The 19,769-nt window shown below is 56.2% G+C and overlaps 2 protein-coding genes across 3 annotated transcripts in view; both read right to left on the minus strand.

The window, feature by feature from the left end:
* MEGF8 (multiple EGF like domains 8) overlaps positions 1–8,458 on the minus strand; it is a 40,642-nt gene extending 32,184 nt beyond the window's left edge. The window contains 5 exon segments of the mRNA XM_068993215.1: positions 454–542; positions 629–809; positions 1,772–1,978; positions 2,215–2,378; positions 8,106–8,458. Coding sequence (XP_068849316.1) covers positions 454–542; positions 629–809; positions 1,772–1,978; positions 2,215–2,378; positions 8,106–8,292 — 828 coding nt within the window. The 5' untranslated portion in view covers positions 8,293–8,458.
* Positions 8,459–9,519: 1,061 nt separating this feature from the next.
* TMEM145 (transmembrane protein 145) lies at positions 9,520–19,304 on the minus strand. 2 transcript variants are annotated; one of them, XM_068993239.1, is made up of 15 exons: positions 19,185–19,304; positions 18,235–18,309; positions 18,051–18,128; positions 17,886–17,972; positions 17,746–17,805; positions 17,519–17,603; positions 17,344–17,415; positions 17,157–17,225; positions 16,751–16,831; positions 16,586–16,664; positions 16,343–16,436; positions 15,446–15,618; positions 13,429–13,549; positions 10,729–10,935; positions 9,520–9,782 (listed from the first exon to the last, which is right to left on the minus strand). In XM_068993239.1, the coding sequence occupies exons 1-15, from the start codon at positions 19,302–19,304 to the stop codon at positions 9,702–9,704; spliced, it is 1,482 nt and encodes a 493-aa protein (XP_068849340.1). In that variant the 3' UTR covers positions 9,520–9,701. The 2 variants fall into 2 exon arrangements, with proteins under 2 accessions (XP_068849340.1, XP_068849339.1); XM_068993238.1 differs by having other exon boundaries at positions 9,520–10,254; positions 17,704–17,805.
* Between the last annotated feature and the right edge of the window lie 465 nt (positions 19,305–19,769).

Genomic DNA, 19,769 nt, shown 5'->3' on the forward strand with positions numbered 1-19,769 from the left:
GAAATGACGGAGACCAAGAGAGAGAGTCAGAGACACAACCCAGGGAGCAGGAGACGCAGAGACCCAGGGAGCAGACAACTCAGAGTCAGGGACAAAAAATAGGAAGATGAACCGAGAGAGACAAGAGACACGCGAAAGGTAAGATGTATAAAGGAGGATAAAGGAAGAAGAAAGAAAGGCAGGAGTGGGAGGGGCCGGTGGCCCTGCATCAGGCTGCAGGGGCCGGGGGTGTGCGGGGCAACAGGGTCACTCTGGAGTGCCATTACTCAGTGGATCTGAGTTTGAGCAAATTTGGGGAGATAATGAAGGACGGGGAAGCCTGGTGTGCTGCAGTCCCTGGGGTCACAAAGAGCCAGACATGACTGAGCTACTGGACGACAGCAACTGGGATGCCCTGGCTGGCTCTGACAGAGGGGACAGGCACCCCTGGCGAGGCAGAGGTGGGGTCCATACCGGGGCAGGGCTCAGGTCCCAGCGCTCCCAGGTGTTGGCAGAGAAGTTGTATAGGACGAGGTCCCCCAGCGCGCGGTTGAGGTCCTGGCCTGTGGAGAGGAGGACAGTGTCAGGCCCTGGCCACAGGCTGCCAGGCCTCCAGACCCCAGACTCAGATCATGTGCCATCTGCTCACCTCCGAAAACAGCCAGCAGCCCCGGTGGGGACAGGAAGGCCCCAGCTGCCCCGATACGGGCAGAGAAGGCAGGGTCCCCGGCACTCACGTTGTGCCACCAGCCAGCCCCCTGGTTCTCCCACAAGTGCAGGTCACAGGCACGTCCCAGGAAACCAGGCTCACAGCGGCACGGTCCCAGGGGCTGGGGGGATGGGGACACACAGGCAGGGACAGACAGACAGACAGGGAACAGAGACAAGAGCCAGAGTGAGACAGGCAGAGCAAAAAGTGAGAAGGAAAGAGGTGAACACGAAAGGGGAAGATGGAAAAACCAAGAGGCAAGGAGAGAGACAGGAACGAGACAGGGCAGCAGACAGAGGAAGAGACGGACACAGAGACACAACCAGAGGGAGGTAGAGAAGTGGAGAGAAGTCAGACCAGCAGAGAAAGGAAGAGGAAAAAGACCCGGAAAGAAAAACGAGGACAGACAGACAGACAGGTTGGAGAAAAAAAAGACAGTGGTGAGGTCAGGGTTGGCCTAGGCTGGAAGAACTCAGGTCCGGGCAGGTTAAGGCAGAGAGGGCTCAAGGCTGATCCAGTCCCAGAGCTGGACACGCACGGCTTAGGCCCCAGGTCAGTGGTCAGAGGTCAGAAGTCATGGGATTTCCCTGGCAGCCTAGTGGTTAAGATTTCACCTTCCAGTAAGGGGGTGCCTCCCAGCCAAAAAACCAAAACATTAAACAAGCAATATTGTAACAAATTCAATAAAGATTCAATAAAGACTGGGGGGGCGGAGTCAGAAGTCACAGCTGGGCACCCAAGCCAGACAGAGTGGAGGGGTGGGAGGGTGGAGTCGGGCCTGACTCGAGAGGAAGGCAGCCAGGTTCACAGGTGACAGGTGGGTTACAGGTGAGGCTGGGACTGGGTTCAGGCTGAGGAGGGGCCCCCTGATGAAGTGGGATGGAGTCACAGGTGGGGGAGGGGGGTGTGGACGGAGAGGGGAGTTCTGTAGGAGGGAGCAGGGTCCCAGGGCAGGGCTGGGGCGGGTCAGAGTCATGGGGGCGGTCATGGCATGCTGGCAGGGGCAGAGTCAGAGCCAGGAGGTGGGGCTGGAAGGTGTGACCACAGGCCAGGGTCCAGGGGGACACGGGGGGACAGGCTCACCGAGGCGCAGGTGCCGTGGCTGCCGCAGTAGGCTGAGCACTCCTGCAGGCCGCAGTCAGGGCCCCCCCAGCCCGGCTCGCAGACACACACCCCCGGGGGCCGGCACTGTCCGTGGCTGCGGCAGCCGCCGGGGCACAGGGAGAAGCGGAAGGAGGCGTTGAAGCCCAGCAGGTTGTAGTTGGCATCGCTGAAGAGGTGCAGCAGCATCTGCAGGCATGGGGTACAGGGCTCTGGGGTGACACGGAGGGGGGTCTGCTCCTGTGCCCCCCACCCTGGGGCGCCCCATCTCCTGTCTTTGTCTCTCTCCACCTTTCTTTGTCCCTGTATCTTTCTGATGGATATCGAGTGCCCCGGCCTCGTGTTTCCCTCTGTGTGTCTACCCCCGTGTCCTACACACTCACTTGGCTCCTCCAGCCACGGCCCCGCAGCCCAGCCCCACCAACCTTGCCCGAGGAAGCCTCGATGGGCGGAGGCCGCGTGCTCCCACTCAGACTGGCCAGCAGGGGCCCGCGGGGGGAGTCACCGTCATACACAAACAGGTAGTCGTAAGTGCATTCTGTGTCCAGGAAAAGGAAGTCCAGTAGGATGCGGTGCTGGGAGCTCGGGGCTGAGCGGTGAGAACAGGGAGGCAGGGCTCAGACGTGGACCCTCCCCTTCCCGCCTCCACGCAGCCCACCCACAAACACCAAGCCCTGTTCCTCACAATGCTGGAGCCCCAAGATGAGTCAGGCCTGGGCTTTGCCTTCAAGGGGCTCCCAGGCTCCCAGCCCAGGGTGGATGGGGCTGCAACAGCAAGAGGGACAGAAGCTCAAAGAAGAAAGGACAGTATCAACCCTGGGAAGGGCTCCTGAGATCAGGCCAAACATCCCTTATCATTCAGAAATTGGGAAAATTGGTGTGCAGAGAGGAACCCTATGCCAGTGGTCACAAAGAACTGTTCCCATTTATTCTTGAGCCTTGAACACGCCTAAGCCTGAAGGTCAGGGTTCACACCCGAGCAGAGAGGCAAACTCCCAGACGGAAAAGGGCCTTGGTGGGCATCCTGTGTTCCAGGCTCAAGAAACTCTAAGAGAAGAGGCCTATTTCTTCCCCCTGGGCAAAGACCGAAACTTGGAGCACCACAACTCCTCTCTGCTCTGACCCAGTCTCTTCTCTCTGTGTATCGTACTATCTAAGGGCACAGCCTCTGGAGCCAGACTGTCTGGGCTCAAATCTTGGCTCTGCCACTTACTAGCCACTAGTAAGTTGTGTGACGTCGGGCAAGTCACCAGACCTCTCTAGATCTGTTTCTTCATCTGTAAAATGGGGATATGATCACTGTGGTCGATTCAAACTTCTTGGTCACTCCTCCCATCAAGAGATGAGGGCTGGACTTCGCCAGTGGTACAGTGGATAAGAATCCACCTGCCAATGCAGGGGACACAAGTTCAATCCCTGGTCTGGGACGATTCCACATGCTGCGGAGCAACTGAGCCTGTGCTCTGGAGCCTGTGCTACACAACAGGTCACCGCAATGAGAAGCCTACACGTCATAACTCGAGAAGCCCCCACTTACCGCAACTAGAGAAAGCCCATGCACAGCAATGAACACCCAGTGCAACCAATAAATAAGTAAATTTTTTTAAATTAAAAGAGAGAGAGAGAGAGAAGGGCTGACTCGTGATCCCTTGTATCTGGGAAGAGACTAGCTTGGCCAATACACAACAGCAGACCTGAGGCTCTGGGACTTTCACGGCTAGATCAGAGGAAGCCCACCACTTTTACCTGAGCCTCGCAGATTACTCCTTCTCAGAACCCAGCTGTCATGCTATGAAAAGCCAGCATCACGTGGAGGGGCCATGTATGGGTATCCCAGCTGTCATTCCCAGCTGAGCTGCGAGCTGCCATCAACTGCCCGCCCATGACGGAGCATCCTGAGTGCCTGGCCCAGGGGACTGTTCCGATGACTGTGACCACATGGGACGCCGTAACGGATAAGGCACCTTAAGTGCTGATTTATGATGGGGCCTCACACTTCATAATGCCACTACTCCTGGCACTGTCACCATTATTGCTCTCTGTCTGGTTCCAGAAGGTTCTCTGACCCCATGTCTCTCACTGGGGGCTCAGGGTGGTCTTGTGGGCTCGGGCAACTAGGAGACCCGGGTTCCAGCTCTGCTCGGACCTGCTGGAGGACCAGCACCCTTTCCCATGCTCCTCACTACACCCATCTGTGCACTGGAGGTGCTCATCCACTCTTCACCAGTTCCTGGGGCTCTCGGGGCCTCAATTTCCTTGATGTAATTTGGGGATGATTCTCACCCACCAATGCTGGTGTGACGATCCCAGATGGGGACTTCAACATGCCAGGGCAGGCCTCCTTCCTCACCTCCTGTCTTCCCCTGACATGACTCCCTGAAGGATCCCCCTGGCTCAACCTCTGGTCCTTACCCTCCCCTGCTCAAAAGCCCTCGGTGATTCCCCACCACCTCCAGGAAGAAGTTCAGCTCCCTAACTGGGGGTTTGGAGTCTCAACCTGCCCCACATCTCGCCACAGCTTACAGTTCGATCAGGAGCTGGGCCTTTGCACAAGCTCCTCTCTCTGTCTTGAGCACGTTCTCCCTTCCTGCCAGTACACTTCCCCCCCTTCTCCAGGAAGCCTTCCCTGATGCCCCCTGGCTGGATGAAGGGTCCCTCCAGGTTCTCACTTTCCAATACAACCTCCATTTCTCTGGGCCAGGACCATCTGTGTCCACGTCTGTCTCCCCTGCAACTGAAGAGGCCCACAGGACAGGGCCTGGGCCTGCTCATCTTGGGAGTCCCTCCCCGATTCTTCCCAGCACAGGGCCTGGTGCTGAGCAAGGGCTCAGGAAATACGGGATGAAGAAAGGAAGAAATACACCAGACAGAATACTGAAGCTGGCACCTCCCCTGTTGGCTCTGGCCAGAGCCCCCAAGAACATCACGCAGAGACCACTCGAACTGTGGTCTGGAGTACGCAGAAGAACCATTCAGCCAGGCCGGGCAAACAGACCTCCCGGAATCTTACCAGCCTCAACCACACTATAAAGCTCTGTCCCTAGAATCACAACAAACACATCTTTGTCAAGTGTTTGCTGGTGGCCGCAGGCTCACCATCTGCCTTCCTGAAGTTCCTCCCTGAGTCCAAGTCCTTCTGTTTCCATCCAACAAGGGCCTAATCCCTAGACCATGCTGGACAGAGATCTGAGCCCAAACGCCCCTGCTTTTCAAAGGCTTAATGCCTCTTATTCATAAGGATGTTATGAATCCTTACGAGGACTGGGCCCAATGAAGTGTGAACATGGTGGAAAAAAAAAAGTAAGTGCATCATTTGTTTACTTTTTAATAGATGCGGGAACATGTTGGTTCTTAGAGGTGACAGACACTGGGAAGGATAGGGCCTCAAGGAGGGATCCAGAAGTCTCCCAGACTCCTCCTGACCCCAACATCCAGCCAACCGCTCCCCAGGTCTCATGGGTGAAACGTCACACATCTCTCAGCATTCTCCATGCCTCTCCACCCACTTAGTTCCTGCCCCAATTCAGAACTCATCCTTTCCTACAAGACAAGCACACCGAGTCTCCAGTTTGCCCCTCACCCAGCCTGACAGCGACACCTCACTCCTCCTCAAAATCCCCCTCTGGCTCCCCATCAACCCCCAGAGAAAAGTCAAGCTGCTCATTGTGACATTTAGGGCCTTTCCTCCCCTGTTTCTGGCCTGCTTTGCTCTTCCCAGCCAACAATTCAGCCAGATCAGACGAGCTGAGACATGGCTCTGAGACCCACCAGTCCTCTCTTTTATTTTGCTGGCGGCACATGGGATCTTAGTTCCCCAACTAGGGATCGAACCCATGTCCCCTGCAGTGAAGACTTAACTGCTGGACCACGAGCAAAGCCCTACAAGCCCTTCTTTTGTCTTCATGGCGCTGTTTCCTTTTTCACCCGGTATACTCCTAACCCTGAATATTCATTGGAAGGACTGATGTTGAAGTTGAAGCTCCAATACTTTGGCCACCAAGTCCGAAGAGCTGACTCACTGAAAAAGACCCTGATGCTGGGAAAGCTTCAGGGAAGGAGGAGACAGGGGTGACAGAGGATGAGATGGTTGGATAGCACCCACAGACTCAATGGACATGAGTCTGAGCAAACTCCAGGAGATAGTGATGGACAGGAAGCCCGGCATCCTGTAGTCCATGGGGTCACAGGAGTCAGGCCAGACTTAGCGATTGAACAACACTCCAGTGCATGTTTCAGAACCCTGCTCAGTGGCTGCCCCTCTGTGACTCCCAGCAGAGTCTTTTCACTCCTCTAGGCTCGTCTACCCAACCAGGCACCTCCTTCCGTCTCAGCCCTGAGCACACTGGAGGCTGAATGTCTGTGTCTAGCCTTACCATCCCCAACCAGCCTGGAGCTCTTCAAAGCCAGAGAATAATTTACATCCCCAGTGCATACACAAACTTCCCATTCTCTTCTCAACCCCTAGATGAGGATGGCCCCCACACTGGGGAGACACACTCAAACCCAAGAAACATGCTTCACCCATACCCCACACAACAGCCATAGAGATCTTCTAAACCATAAACTGAATCATGACTTTCCCTATTCGAAAACCTTCCAAGGATGCCCTGTGTCCCCAGATAAAGACCAAGCTCCAAAGCCTGCAAAAGGAGGTCTGGCATGACCCCAGCCCTGTCACACCTCTGGTCTTTGCCCAGGATCTCCTCTGGGGGACTCCCACCTCTCTCTGGAGGCTAGCTCCTCATTTGCTGCCAAGGGAGGCCTTCCTGGACTTCTCTAGCCACTGCCTTAGATTGCTCCTCCACCTCCTTATTGTCCTCAGGGCACAGCTCAAAATCACCACATTCTACACCTTCTGGTTCCTCCCAACCCTCCAACCACTGTCTTCTTGGATTCTGTCCTAACACACAGATATCTTAAATAATCTGCCTCCAATGCAGGAGACCTGGGTTCAATCCCTGGGTCGGGAAGATTCCCCTGGAGAAGGGAATAGCTACCCACTGCAGTAGTCTTGCCTGGAGAATTCCGCAGACAGAGGAGCCTGGTGGGCTACAGCCCATGGGGTCACAAAGAATGGGACACAACTGAGCAACTCACACACACAAAAGCATCATATACTCTTATTTCCGGGCCTTTGCATGGGCTATTCTCCTTATCTGGAATGCCCGTTTGCTCTCTCCTACATACACCTCTGGTCTCAGGCATAGCCCAGGCTAAGTCAGATGCCATCTCTGAGGTTCTCACTCCCTAGGGGTGGGTTTGTTTCCCCCACTAGACTGGGAGCCCAGAACAGTAAAGATGGGGCCTTTGCACAGGTTATTCCCTCTTCCTGGAATGCTTTTCTCCTACTCCTGGCTGATTCCCATAGGTCTTTAGTCCTCAGCTCAGACATCTCCTCCTCCAGGAAGCCTTCTCTACTTTCACTCACCCCACAAGATTAGGTACCTCCTCTGGGCATCCCCAGGTCCGTGGGGTTCCTCCATCACAGCCCCGACCACTCCGGGTTGGACTATTAATGTGTTTGTCTCCCCGACTAGATTCCAAGCCCCAAGTCATCATGGATTGCTGAGGCTTGTGGGTATCTCTGCTGAATCCCAGTGGCAAAGACAATACCTGGCACATGAATGACTGAAAAAATGCTTTCATTGAAGTACTTTAAAAAGAACAACACTAATAATCCTAAGGACATTTATTGGATATTTACTATGTACCAGGCACAGTAAGTACCTGTTCTCATTTAATTGCGATAGCCCTATGAGGTGAGTACTATTACTATCACCACATGCAGAGAGGGAAAGCCAAATCTTAGAGAAAGGAAGCCACCTGCCTAAATTCACAAAGCTAGGAAGAAGCGGAACCCAAATCTGAAGCCAGGTGGCTGGGCTCAAAGCCTGAGTTTCCAACAACTTCTTTTTAAATGAAGCTTAAAAAAAAATTTTTTTTAATTTATTTTTACTTTTTTGGTCACATCAAGCAGCATGCAGGATCCTAGTCACCATCAGAGATGGAACTCACGTCCCCTGCCCTGCAGTTGAAGCACTGTCTTAATTGCTGGACCGCCAGAGTAGTCCCTAAGTATCTAAGGATTACTCAGAACAGCCCGCACTGATGCTGTGGCTTGTAATTGTCCATCTGGGTCTGGTTGCAACTCCCCCATCAGACTTCAAGGCCTTCCAAGGCAGGGCCCAGGTTGGCTGCATTTTAGAGCAAAGGGCCTGGACCAGAACGGATTCTGAACGTGGTCAGTGGATGAATGAGGGCACAAATAAATGAATTAGCGCACCAGCGGGTGTGTGACCCAGGCGGCCCCACTCACCCTCGATGAGCCATTCGCAATTGCCATTGACGCTGTAGTTGCCCGCACCATCTGTCACGAAGCCTGGAGCCTCCCGCAGCACTTGCCGCTGCCCCTTGCAGTCCCCTGCCTGGGCTCCAGGAGATAGTGGCCCCAGCATGGCCAATGATATAGCCAGCGCCACAGCCAGAGCCCGACCCAGGGCCATCGCCGCCTCCTCCCGTACTGACGGGTCGTAAAGCCCCGGTGAGGGCCTTCCACCCCGTTTGAAGCCCTGCAAATGCGACCTCTATGGATGGGACATGGCCTTGTAGACCAACGGGGTCCAGGAGCCGCTGGGACAGCCGCTGTCGCCGGGTTCTGGAGATGGCGGGGTGGGCCCTACAGACCCATGGAAAACCCTATAATGGGGGTCGTTATGGACGGGGCAGACCCTTAGGGGCCATGCGAGTCTCTTGTAGACATGGGCCCCCATAGGCTAGCTGACCCCATAAACGATGTCCAGCAGTTACAGTCCCAGGCCGCTGCAGGCCGAAACGGACCTTATAGACCACTCGGGTCCCCAGTGGGCGAAGGGGTGTACAGTTCGGCGGGGGCCTACATCAAGGATGCGGGCACGTCCTGGACCGGAGGGTCCTCCGGGAGAGAACGCTCCAGCCAGGGGCGGAGCGCGAGAGGGAGCCCAGGGCGGAGTCAGTCTTCAGGGGCTCAGGCCTGGACCCCATAGACCAACTCGCTTGCTCACCCACCCACGACTCCCGTCCGAGCCGGATGAGCCAGATCAGAGAGACGAGGGGACGGGAGGGCGAGAGCGGCCACGGGAAGAACGCGGGGAGGACGGGAGGGCGGGGGCCTAGCGGCCGCTGTGGAATAAAAAATAAAGAGGAGGCGAGAAGTTGCAGAGACGCAGGTCAGAGCGGCCCTGGGAGGACTGCAGAGCACCCAACCCCACCCCTCCACAAAGAGAGACTTCCGGAAACTTCCCCGCCCATTTGTTCCTAGACGCAGGCGCAGCAGACCGCCTCGGCCGGAGAAGTGAGAATTACACATGCGCGGTGCTAAAATCTTAATTCGAACTCCTGGTGCAGGTGGCTGAGCAAAGCATCGGCCACTGGAGGGCGCTTCTACCTATAACTGGGGCAGAGAAGGTAAAAATAAAACTCTACAGTAAGAGGACTCTGCTAATGATTCATACCTTCAGGGCTCTCCGATTATGGGTCAACAAAAGGGCAGGTTATGCAGGTCTCTCACAAGATACCATTTCACAGTTGGGCACACTGAGGTCCCGAGCCTGGAACGGTTCGTGTTCAGCCCGGTCTCTGAGCACTATCAAGATGTGAAAGAGTCCATCTTAAAGATAAAAACTCAACGAATCCTCTTTATTTTGGCAAGAAGGGGGAAAATTCTTTCTGCCAAGGACCTGAGGGAGGGCCTCCGGGATGGAGATAGGGTGGGCAGAGTACGGGTCCGAGGTCACAGAGATCCAGGGGAAGGTTTCAGATTCGAGGGTAGCTTCACAATATCTGTCCTGGGAGCAGTGGCTCGGGGTCGCGGATTCCTGGAGAGCCTCAGGCAGGGTCCCGGCGATCGTCACTGGTGTTCCGGGGTCCGGCGGGGTCAGAGGTCTCGGAGGGGGCCAGGGGGCCGGAGGTCACGGAACAGCGGGAGCCCAGAATCCGGTGCCGCTCGGGGCAGGGGCTGAGGGAGGGGACGGGGAGAGCGGCTCCCGCGGGACCGTTTGGCACAAGAGTCAAAGGGGGACTGGGCGGGAACGGGACCCTACGCACCCCTACCTGGGCACGCGGGGTGGGGAGGTTTGGCAAGGCCGGGGATGGCAGAGCCCTGGGGCCGGGTTAGAGAGGGGATCTGGAGCCCGGCCGGGGCCCGGCGCGGCCCATGGGGCAGGGGCGGGCAGGGGTGCTCAGACCGGGGGTGCAGTGCCCCCGGCCGTGTGCATGCTGAAGTACTCGGTGAAGCCGGTGTGCGGCGCCGCTGTCTGGGGCACGAGCGGCTGGTAGGGCGGCGTCGGGCCATCCCAGCTTGGGTCGGCCGCCTTGGGGAACCGAGAGGAAGGGGGCGGGGAGACCGCGCCCGGCTCGGCCACGGTCACCACGCGGCCCCTCGGGGCCACCGCCGCCGCCACCGCTGTCTCCTCCACCTGCTTCCCGGCCTGGGAGGGGGGTCAGGATCAGATGCCGTCCTGGACCCACGGAGGGGCAGATGCAGCCCCGAAGGCCCGTCCCCCTCCCCGCGATGATCCCCCTTCCCGAGGTGTGGGCGCAGGGGGCAGGCAGGGGCGCCTGGGCAGTGGGGCCAGGTACTCAAGCGGGGGAGTCGGGGTGCGCCGGGCCAACTCCGGCGGTGGCCGGGGAGGTGGGGGAGAACCGCGGAAGGCCAGTGGCGGCGGGGGCACCGCGCGGGGTGTCTGAGGGGGCGTACGCAACAGCGCCAGGACCCAGTCTGGCAAGGTGGGCGCGGGCGCCGGGGGACGGTCGCGGCGCGGCGTGGGGGCGCGGGTGCTGCGAAAGGCAGGGGGTGGGCTCAGGCGCCTGGGCGTGGAGGGCGGTGGAGGGGCCGGGAGCGGGGTCAGGTACTCCAGGGGCGGCGCCAGCAGCTCCTCGGGCGCCGGGGGCGCGGGGCTTACGCAGGAGGCGGGCGGGGGTATGGAGAAGAGCTCCGTGAAGTTGGGCACCGAGTCGCTGATGAACGTCACGTTCCCATAGACGTGCTGCGGGAAGGCCTTGTCTGCGGATTGGCTGCCTCCAGGGCCCGGGGTTCCGGCCGAGGCGATCTGCGACGTGCGCACGTGGTATGGGAAGTTCTTGTTGGCCGCCGAAGGGCGTGTCATGATCTGGGGTGAAGGGCAGGCGCAGGTTGGAGAAGGGCTGTCCAGGCCTCAGGCTGCCTTCATAAACAGGAGCCCTAAGGATTCTCCCGCTCACTCGATACCCCCGCTTCTCTGAAACCCTTGAACTTGGCACCTCCTCTGGGCTCTCACAATGTCCTGGGCTCTAACTTTCATTCTGTCACCACTCTTTACTACTCTGCAGGCGCTTCCTCAGTCAAAGCCCTGAGCTCCCAGTTATCACTGAATGGTTAAGCTGCAGCATCCTGATATCTAGTAGGATGTGGGTGTGCTAAGTCGCTTCAGTTGTGTCCAACTCTTTTCGACTCCATGGACTGTAGCCCACCAGTCTCTTCTGTCCATGGGATTCTCCAGGCAAGACTACTGGAGTGGGTTGCTGTGCCCTCCTCCAGGGGCTCTTCCCCACTCAGAGATTGAACCTGGATCTCTTAGGTCTCCTGCATTGGCAGGCAGGTTCTTTACCATGAGCACCACCTGGGAAGCCCATCTAGTACAACAGTTACTAGCTACATGTGGCTATTTAAATTTAAAATAACCAAAATTAAGCTAAAACTTTAATTTCTCAGTCACACTGGCCACATTTAAGTGTTCAGTAGCCACATGGGGTTAGTAGCTATTGTATGGGACAGCACAGATGGTAAAATATTTTCATAAACAGAAAATTCAATTGGAGAGCAACGGACAGACTCTAGAATGTTAGCTCCTTGATGGCAGGTACTTGATGGTTCTTTTCCATGCTGAATCCCCAACATCTTCTAGAACAATGCCTGATACATATAAGCTCTCAATAAATAATGGCTGAATGTAGAGATGTCTCCGGATTAGCTGGGAGGCCACAAGGGCAGGGACTGGGGTGACCCTAGCACTGCACATGGGAGCCCAGCTCAGTCCCTCCAAGGTTGTTGCTGAATAAGTGAACAAGGAGCTGAAACCAGAGCGATGGAATGCCTGCTGGTGGTGGAGCTGCTCTGAGCTAATGTGAGCATTTTTGAAACTGGGCGAAGGTGAAGTATAGCAGAAAGGGTACTGTGTTCTGAGCCTGCACCCCACCTCCTGGCCCCACAGTTCACTGCGTATGGGATCTGGGGCACGCTGATTAAACTCCCAGAGCCTCACTGCACAAAAGGAGTTGCAGTGCCTACGTGGAAAGATGAAAAGAAGGTGGAAATGAAAACCGCTGGTGCAGACTCTGGTACATGGTGTGTGCGTGTGTGCTAAATCGTGTCTAACTCTGTGCGACTCTGTGAACTGCAGCCTGCCAGTCTCTATCCATGGGATTCTCCAGGCAAGAGTACTAGAGTGGGTTGCCACGCCCACCCCCAGGGGATCTTCCCAACCCAGGGATCAAACCTGCGTCTCTTAGGTCTCCTGCATTGGCAGGCAGGTTCTTTACTGCTAGCACCGCCTGGGAAGCCCTGGCACATGGTGGGTTCTCAGCATTTTGCCTCTCTCTGTCCCTCTGTGACTTCCTGCAGAGCGTCAGGAGGAACCGTCCCAGGAAAGTGAGTCTGTACCTAAGTCAGGTTCCAGGGTAGAACATGGGGAACCTGGCCCCCTCCCTCAGTGGCTGAGTATATTCCCAACAAAGAATATATGGTGGACCCGTCAAGTCAGGAGCTGGGACCCTCAGCAATGCCTACTTCCCTGTCTGGTTCCCACTTATGTCAGACCTTCGGTCTGCTAGAGAACTCCACCACCCCCAGCAATAGCCATGGAGCCTGGCAGGTCACCTCCCCACTCTGGGCGTTAGCTTCCCCTCTCTGTAGAGTGGTTTCAATAACTATTATCCATCCTGCCCTGGGGCTGCTCTGCCAAGTAAACAAGACAGCGGAAATAAAGGCATATGGGTGTTTCTAGCATGAAACAGGCTAGTTTGAGAAAGGTGCCCACTGAATGGTTGATGGATGGATGGAGGAATGAATGAACAGAAGGACTGGACTGTCTCCCAGAAAGCCAGATAGGATGTAAACCAGCGCAAAGAAGAGAGCTGGTGCTGGTAACCTCTGCTGCCATTCAGATCTAGGCCCCCTGGAGCCCCAGCCTGACCCACCCCAGTGGCTTCTTCCTGTGATGGAGTGGCAGAGATGGGAGAATGTGAGGGGGTGGCGGGGGAGTAGAGACCAAGGGGCTTAGGGAAGGCTGTGGGGATACAGAAGGGGGAAGTGAGAGTCTGGGGACCCAGGGTCAGGATGGAAATGGGGATGGGGGCAAAGAAAGAGCATAGGGCTGCGGCAAGAGCCCCGGACACAAAAGTAGGAGAAAGGAATAGAAGAGGGTGGACTCTGGGGGATACAGTGGAACAGCCTGAAAAGACCCAGCAGGCTCTCAGTAAGCGTGTGTTGAATGCCTAAAGGATGAATTGAAGGAAATGGATCAAGCGCTCAGAACAGAAATTCAGGCAGCTCAGGGGTGGATGGCCTCATGCATCCTCCACCCACTGGTTTCCCACCGCCTCCCACCCCGGATGCCCAGCCTCACCAGGAACACGCCGTGGGCATACAGATGGATCCCCAACTGGATTCCATTGACAATCTTCTCCCGGGCCCATTTAGGGATCCCAAAGTTGGCGATCAGGGCCATGACTGGAACTGCAAAGAACCTGAAGGGGAGGCAGTAGGTCTGTAGAGACACCATCCCTGCCTTCCACCCCACCCCATGGCCCCGAATCCCCTGCTATGCACACACACACACACACACACACACACACACACACACACACACCCCAAGTGGGTCCCAAACTGGAGGGAAGCCAGTGTGATCTTCAGAAGCCAGACGTTAAAAGGACACAGGAATCCCACTGGCCTGGGAAATGTGGTGAGGGGGGTGGGCAAGCAGTAGGTTGAATTTAACTCAGTTCTAACCCCACCCCAATTTCTGGCACCTGATAGGAAATCAACAGATGTTTGATGACTGAATTAACATATAATAATAATAATTAAGGACTTACTGCATGCCAGACCTGTTACTAAGCATTTCATGAATACACACATGTAACTCTCACAGTGACTCTATGAGGCAGGTACAATTTCTGTTCCTATTAAACAGGTGTGGAAACTGAGGCAGAGAGAATTTAATTGATGTGTGTAATGTCACACAGTTTACAAGCTTTAGAAAGTGAAGTAAAAGTGTTAGTCACTGAGTCATGTCCAAGTCTTTGCAACCCCATGGACTGTAGCCTGCCAGGCAAGAATACTGGAGTGGAAAAAAAAAAAAAAGAGTATTGGAATGGGTTTCCATTCCCTTCTCCGGGGGAATCTTCCCAAACCAGAGATCAAACCCAGATCTCCTGCTGCACTGCAGGCAGATTCTTTACCATCTGAGCCGCCAGGGAAGCCCCACAAGCTTTAGAACTGGGATCTAAATCCAGGTAATCTGGCTTAGAATCCACCTACTTGGGACTTCCCTGGTGGTCCGGTGGCTAAGACTCCACAATCCCAGTCCTGAGTTTGATCCCCGGTCAGAAAACTAGGTCCCACATGCTGCAATTAAGAGTTCACATGCTGCAACTAATGATCCCACATGCCTCAACTAAGACCCAGTGCAACCAAATAAATAGGTAAGCAAATGTTTAAAATGCACACATGAGAAAGTAAATCATTTAAAAGAATCCACCTACTTTACTGCTGTGTGTGCGTGCTAAGTTGTTTCAGTCGTGTCCGACTGTGCGACCTTCTGGACTGTGTAGCCCACCAGGCTCCTTTGTCCATGGGATTTTCCAGGCATGAATACTGGAGTGGGTTGCCATTTCCTCCTCCAGGGGAATCTTCCCCACCCAGGGATCAAACCTGTGTCTCTTACATCTCCTGCGTTGGCAGGCGGGTTCTTTACCACTTGCACCACCTAGGAAGCCCGTAACTTTACTGCTGCTGCTGCTGCTAAGTCGTTTCAGTCGTGCGACCCCATAGACTCTGTGTGACCCCACAGACAGCAGCCCACCAGGCTCCCCCGTTCCTGGGATTCTCCAGGCTAGAACACTGGAGTGGGTTGCCATTTCCTTCTCCAATGCATGAAAGTGAAAGTGAAGTCTCTCAGTCGTGTCTGACTCTTAAGGACCCCATGGACTGCAGCCCACCAGGCTCCTCTGTCCATGGGATTTCCAGGCAAGAGTACTGGAGTGGGGTGCCATTGCCTTCTCTGAACTTTACTGCTATGCCATGTTAAATGAAAAGAATCACAACTACTTTTTGTTGGACACTTACTATGTGCCACACTCAAAGCCCTTATCTGTTGCTCTATGCACTCTCAAGACACCCATCTGCAGAAGATACTCTGGACAATTCCTCTTTCTGGGTAGGTGACCTGAGGCTTTCATATTTTTTTTTCACTTTGGGAAAGGAATTGTTTCCAGGTTACACAGTAAGTAAGTGGCAGACTCTGGTGACAGCTGCCTAACTTTAAAGTCCATCTGCCTCCCAGAAGAGGGTCTGAGTTGAAGACAGCCATTTCTGGGGAGCCGGGGAAGACATGGACAGGTTGGGGGCCCAGCACATCTCACCAGAGGGTGTAGGCAGCAAAGAAGGGCACGTAAAAGGGCTGCTTCTCCGGGAAGTGGCGCAAGGAGACGAGCACAGCATAGGAGAACCACACGTAGGCGGCCACCTGCAGCCCAATGAGCCCGTAGCCTGCTGGCGACTCATAGGTGTACAGGACCTGGCCCGGGTCAAAGAACTGGACCCAAGGGAGAGGGTCAGTCACAGCCCTGGCCTTTGGCCCTCCTCACAGGGACCCCAGACCCCACCCTCAAATACCCTCAAAGGGCACAGAGGCACTTGATCAGGACAGAAGCAGTAGGAGAATGAAAGATGGAGATGAAAGGATAGACGCAGAGAGAGAGAGTGAAAAGACAGAAACTATTCTGCTACCATGGCCCAGCACAGAGCTGAACACCACCAAGTGTAAGTTCTGTTTGCACCAAGTTGATGAAGCAGGTCTTATTTTCACCCCATTTTACAGAAGGGGAAAACTGAGGCTAAGCAGAAAGCCTTTCAGCCAAAGTCAAGGTGATATATAAAGCCTTAGAGAAGTCCTCGGGGGTAGATAAGACCCTCCTCATTTTACAAAAACAGAAGCAGATCTGGGGATGAGGTGGGCATCAGTCAAGGTCAACCAGCTGGGAAATGGGAGAGCCAGAGTGGACTCCAGGTCTGTGTGACTCCTGAACTTAGTCACGACACTGAGCATGAAATGTGACAGACAGCGAGAGACAGAGGGAGGAGGAAGAGAGCCACACAGAGAGACGGGAATGCACTTAGGGAGACAGATGGAAAGGCGGAAAACCACAGAGTGGGAGAGAGCGAGCCAGGAAGAACACTAGCAGGCAGGTGGAAGAGGCCACTAAAAGCCTTGGGGGTGGGGAGGACAGAGCAAAGCCTGAGCTTTTAGGGGGACTCACCTCAGCCTCGTAGATGAGCAGCGCCACGTGTGTGAGGGTGTACAGGGTCATGTAGACAGACAACTTCACCGAGCCCGAGTGGCTGATGCGGCCCCTGGCGGCAGGCCATGAGGGGAGACAGCAGGGGTGGGGGCCGTCAGAGAGGAGGGGGTAGCCACCCCCTCCCCCAACCCAATCTCTGCCCTGCCCCCCTGCCCAGCCACCCCATCCCTGCTGTGCTCCCTCCCGCCCCAGCATGGGCACCGTGTCACCGTGAATCCCTTCCCCAGAAGGATCAGCATCAGCAGGAAGATGAGGAAGCTGGAGGAGAAGAGCAGCTTGGCTGGTAGAAGGAGGAGAGGGCAGCTCAGACACAGGGCTCTGCTGGGGGAAGAGCCCCACACCCTCCCGGGCCCACTTCTTTCTCACCCAGGATCTTCAGACTCTCGTTACCAATGCCATCCGTGGCATACTGGCCCCAGTAGATGCAGAAAAATAGGAGGCTCAGGACTGAGGGGCGGACAGGCAGCGAGAGGAAAGGACAGACACCGGCTTTAGAGCATCACTCTTCCCTAGCACTGTGATCCAGATGACCAGAGCCCTTCGTTCATCCCCATCAGGATTTAGACTTGCTACTCCTGCTGACTTCCTGGGATGCTCTGAAGTCCAGACCCCCAGCCCCTCCTCCCTCAGACCTAAGAATCCAGGCCCCCAGCCCCTCCTCCCTCAGACCTAAGAATCCAGGCCCCCAGCCCTTCCTTTCTTAGGCCTAGGTATCTGAGCCCTAAGCTCTTCCTCTCATAGAACTCAAAAGTTAAGATACTCTAAACCTCACCCTCCATTCCTGCTGCAGCCATGAACATTTTATAAGTCGTGTGAAGCAACTGACGACCTTTCAGCAAATCTAGGAGGAGGATAAGGGAAGGCTGTACACAGACAGGTTGGCTGCCCTCCAACCTCGTCCCCCCTCCCCCATCTTCCCTCTCCCCCCTCGCTCTGCCCCCGCCATGGGCTGGACTTACATCCAAAGTAACAGGAGAGGAGGAAGATGAGGATGAAGATGAGGAGGAAGGTCACATCCGTCTCCAGGATCCCTGCCAATTTGGCAGAAGGAAACCCTGCAGTCAGCAGGGGTCTTCCCTCAACAGGCTCCCAGTTCTAGGTTCCCATTGAGATGCTGGGTCCCCACGTGCTCACCAAACTCATCAGCAGAGAAATGCCGCGTCCAGAAGGACTTGCCGTTGGTGAGGACCATCTCGTACTCCAGCTGCAGCCCATCTCCCTGTGGGGAGTGTGGCGGCCTAAGGAAGGGGGGTGGGGGTAGCCCTGGGCAGGGAAGGGGTTGACAGGAAGGCAAGGAGGAGAAGGCCCCCGTCACTTACACCACACTTGCTGAGTGCGATGTACCACCACCTTTCACGCACCGAGCGGAAGCTGCGGCCACTGGAGCAGCTCAGGTAACGAGTTCCTGCCTCTGACACCACCTGGGGAGGAGTGAGAAGGCTGAAGCCCGCCTGGACCTGGACCTTCAGCACCTGCCCCTTCCCCCAGGCCGGGCCCATACCTGACAGCCTGACCAGGCATACTGGGTAGTCAGGTTGATGACCTGGTTGTTCTCTGGCCTGATCACTGACTCCTTGGCCAGGCAGTCCTAGGCAAGGACAGGGATGTGGTCACTCCTTGGCCAGCTTCAACCTTGTCCCCCCCCAACCTTCCTCACAGACTTCACCTTGTCCCCTGCCTTGTACACGGCTGGCCACTGGGATGGGTCGTCGAAATAGAGGAGGATGTTCTGACAGCACTTGGCCTGCAAACCCAGAAATGTGGGGAGTTGGGGAGCTGGGGTAGCCCTTGCCTTGGGAGGCCAAGGGGGTGTCCAGCTTCAGCATGGTGAGTGGTTGGGCAAGGCTCACCTCAGGGTATCGGAAACGGAAGTCTAGTCGGCCATAATCCGAGAGGAAGCAAAATCTCGTCAGGAACACCCAGTCCTGGAAAAGGGGCCCACTCAGACTTTTTCTGAGCCCTTTGAGAACTCTCCTTGACTCCACAGTCCCCCCCTCAACTTTTCCTCCCTACCCTGGAGTTCCTGGTTTCCTAAGAAGCATAAAGGGGACCAGGTCACCTCCAAAATTATTCTGTTATCCTTTCACCTTGGTTCCAGGATTCCTGCTTCGGATGTCCCCCAAGTTTCTTCCCCTCCTTTCAAACACTTCTCCCATTTCTCAGGTGCCAGAGAAAGCCTGGAGGGCCAGATCCCCATCCTGGACATCTTTTGTCACAGACAGACAGACACACACACACACACTGGACATCTTTTGTTACAAACACAGACAGACACACACACAGACACAGACACACATACCCCACAGACACACGCACACACACACACACACAGACACACACACACACATAGACACACACACACACACACACACACACACACACACACACCCCACAGTGGTCCCAGAGCCCATCAGATGCTGGGGAGTATTCCAAACGGCCCCATCTGGGTCCTGAGCAGGAGTGTGAACTCAGGCTCTCTTGCAGTGAAAAGTGCTGTCCCTTCAGCACCACCTCGGTTCCCCCACCCCCACCTCAAACTCTGACTCTCCCAACCCCGCCCCCCTCCTCGCCCAACTCTGACCTCAATGTCTCTCCTACAATTTCCGAGGCTCCTCTCTATCCCCCGGGCCTCCTCAGCCTCAATCCAGACCCAGTCCCTCATCGCTCCTTGCTCCACGCCCCCAGGCTCTCAGGGACCTTCTGGGAGGGGCGGCAGGGGGCGGGGCGGCACCTTCCCCCTTCTCTCCCTCCGGTCCCTCGGGGGCCCGGCGGGTGGCAGGGGAGGGCCGGACGCGCTCACCTCCTTGGAGCTGAGGTTGCCCCGCACGTACTTGGCCCGGGCGCGGGGGGGCAGCGGCAGCATTAGGAGCAGCAGCGGCGGCAGCAGGCGGCGCAGAGCGGGTGCGCGCGGGGGCTCCATTCCACCCGCTCCGGCCCCGGCCCCGGCCCGGGTTCCGCTCCCGCTCCCACTCCGGCCCGGCGACGGCGGCGAGAGCGCGCGGGCCGGCTGGCGCGCGGCCCCGATTAAAGGGGCCGCTGGGCACCGCGCTCCCTGCCTTCTCCTCCGGAATGACCCGGCCTGGCCCCTACTCAGTCACCGTGGGAGGGGCCGCCCCTTTCCTATCCGCACCACCCCTCTCCAGCCCCAGTACTCCCCTTGGGTAGTCTCTTTGATACCTCAGGCTCCCGGTGTCCTAAAATGAACTCCAATGCATTCCCCCAAGTCGAGCATCCTCCTCCAGGCTGCCATCTCAGGATGACCCACAACCCCCAGGCCCCAGCTCTGTTCTGACCTCCCCTCAGTTTAGCTCCCAAATAGCTCTTTGATTACCCATCCCCGCCCCCATAGCAGCCATCACCAGCTGTGGCCACTCCAGATCCCATG

The sequence above is a fragment of the Capricornis sumatraensis genome, chromosome 20, assembly GCF_032405125.1.
Source record: "Capricornis sumatraensis isolate serow.1 chromosome 20, serow.2, whole genome shotgun sequence".
Classification (NCBI taxonomy): Eukaryota; Metazoa; Chordata; class Mammalia; order Artiodactyla; family Bovidae; genus Capricornis; species Capricornis sumatraensis.

Excerpts from the sequence above, each read along its gene's own strand:
- TMEM145 (XM_068993238.1), bottom strand. The coding sequence starts at position 19,304 with ATGGAGCCCCCGCGCGCACCCGCTCTGCGCCGCCTGCTGCCGCCGCTG. Across the intron at positions 17,226-17,343 it reads CCTCTCCTGTTACTTTGGAT|ATTTGCTGAAAGGTCGTCAG; the intron begins GTAAGTCCAGCC and ends TCCTCCTCCTAG. Across the intron at positions 16,437-16,585 it reads AAGGGATTCACGGTGACACG|GGGCCGCATCAGCCACTCGG; the intron begins GTGCCCATGCTG and ends GCCTGCCGCCAG.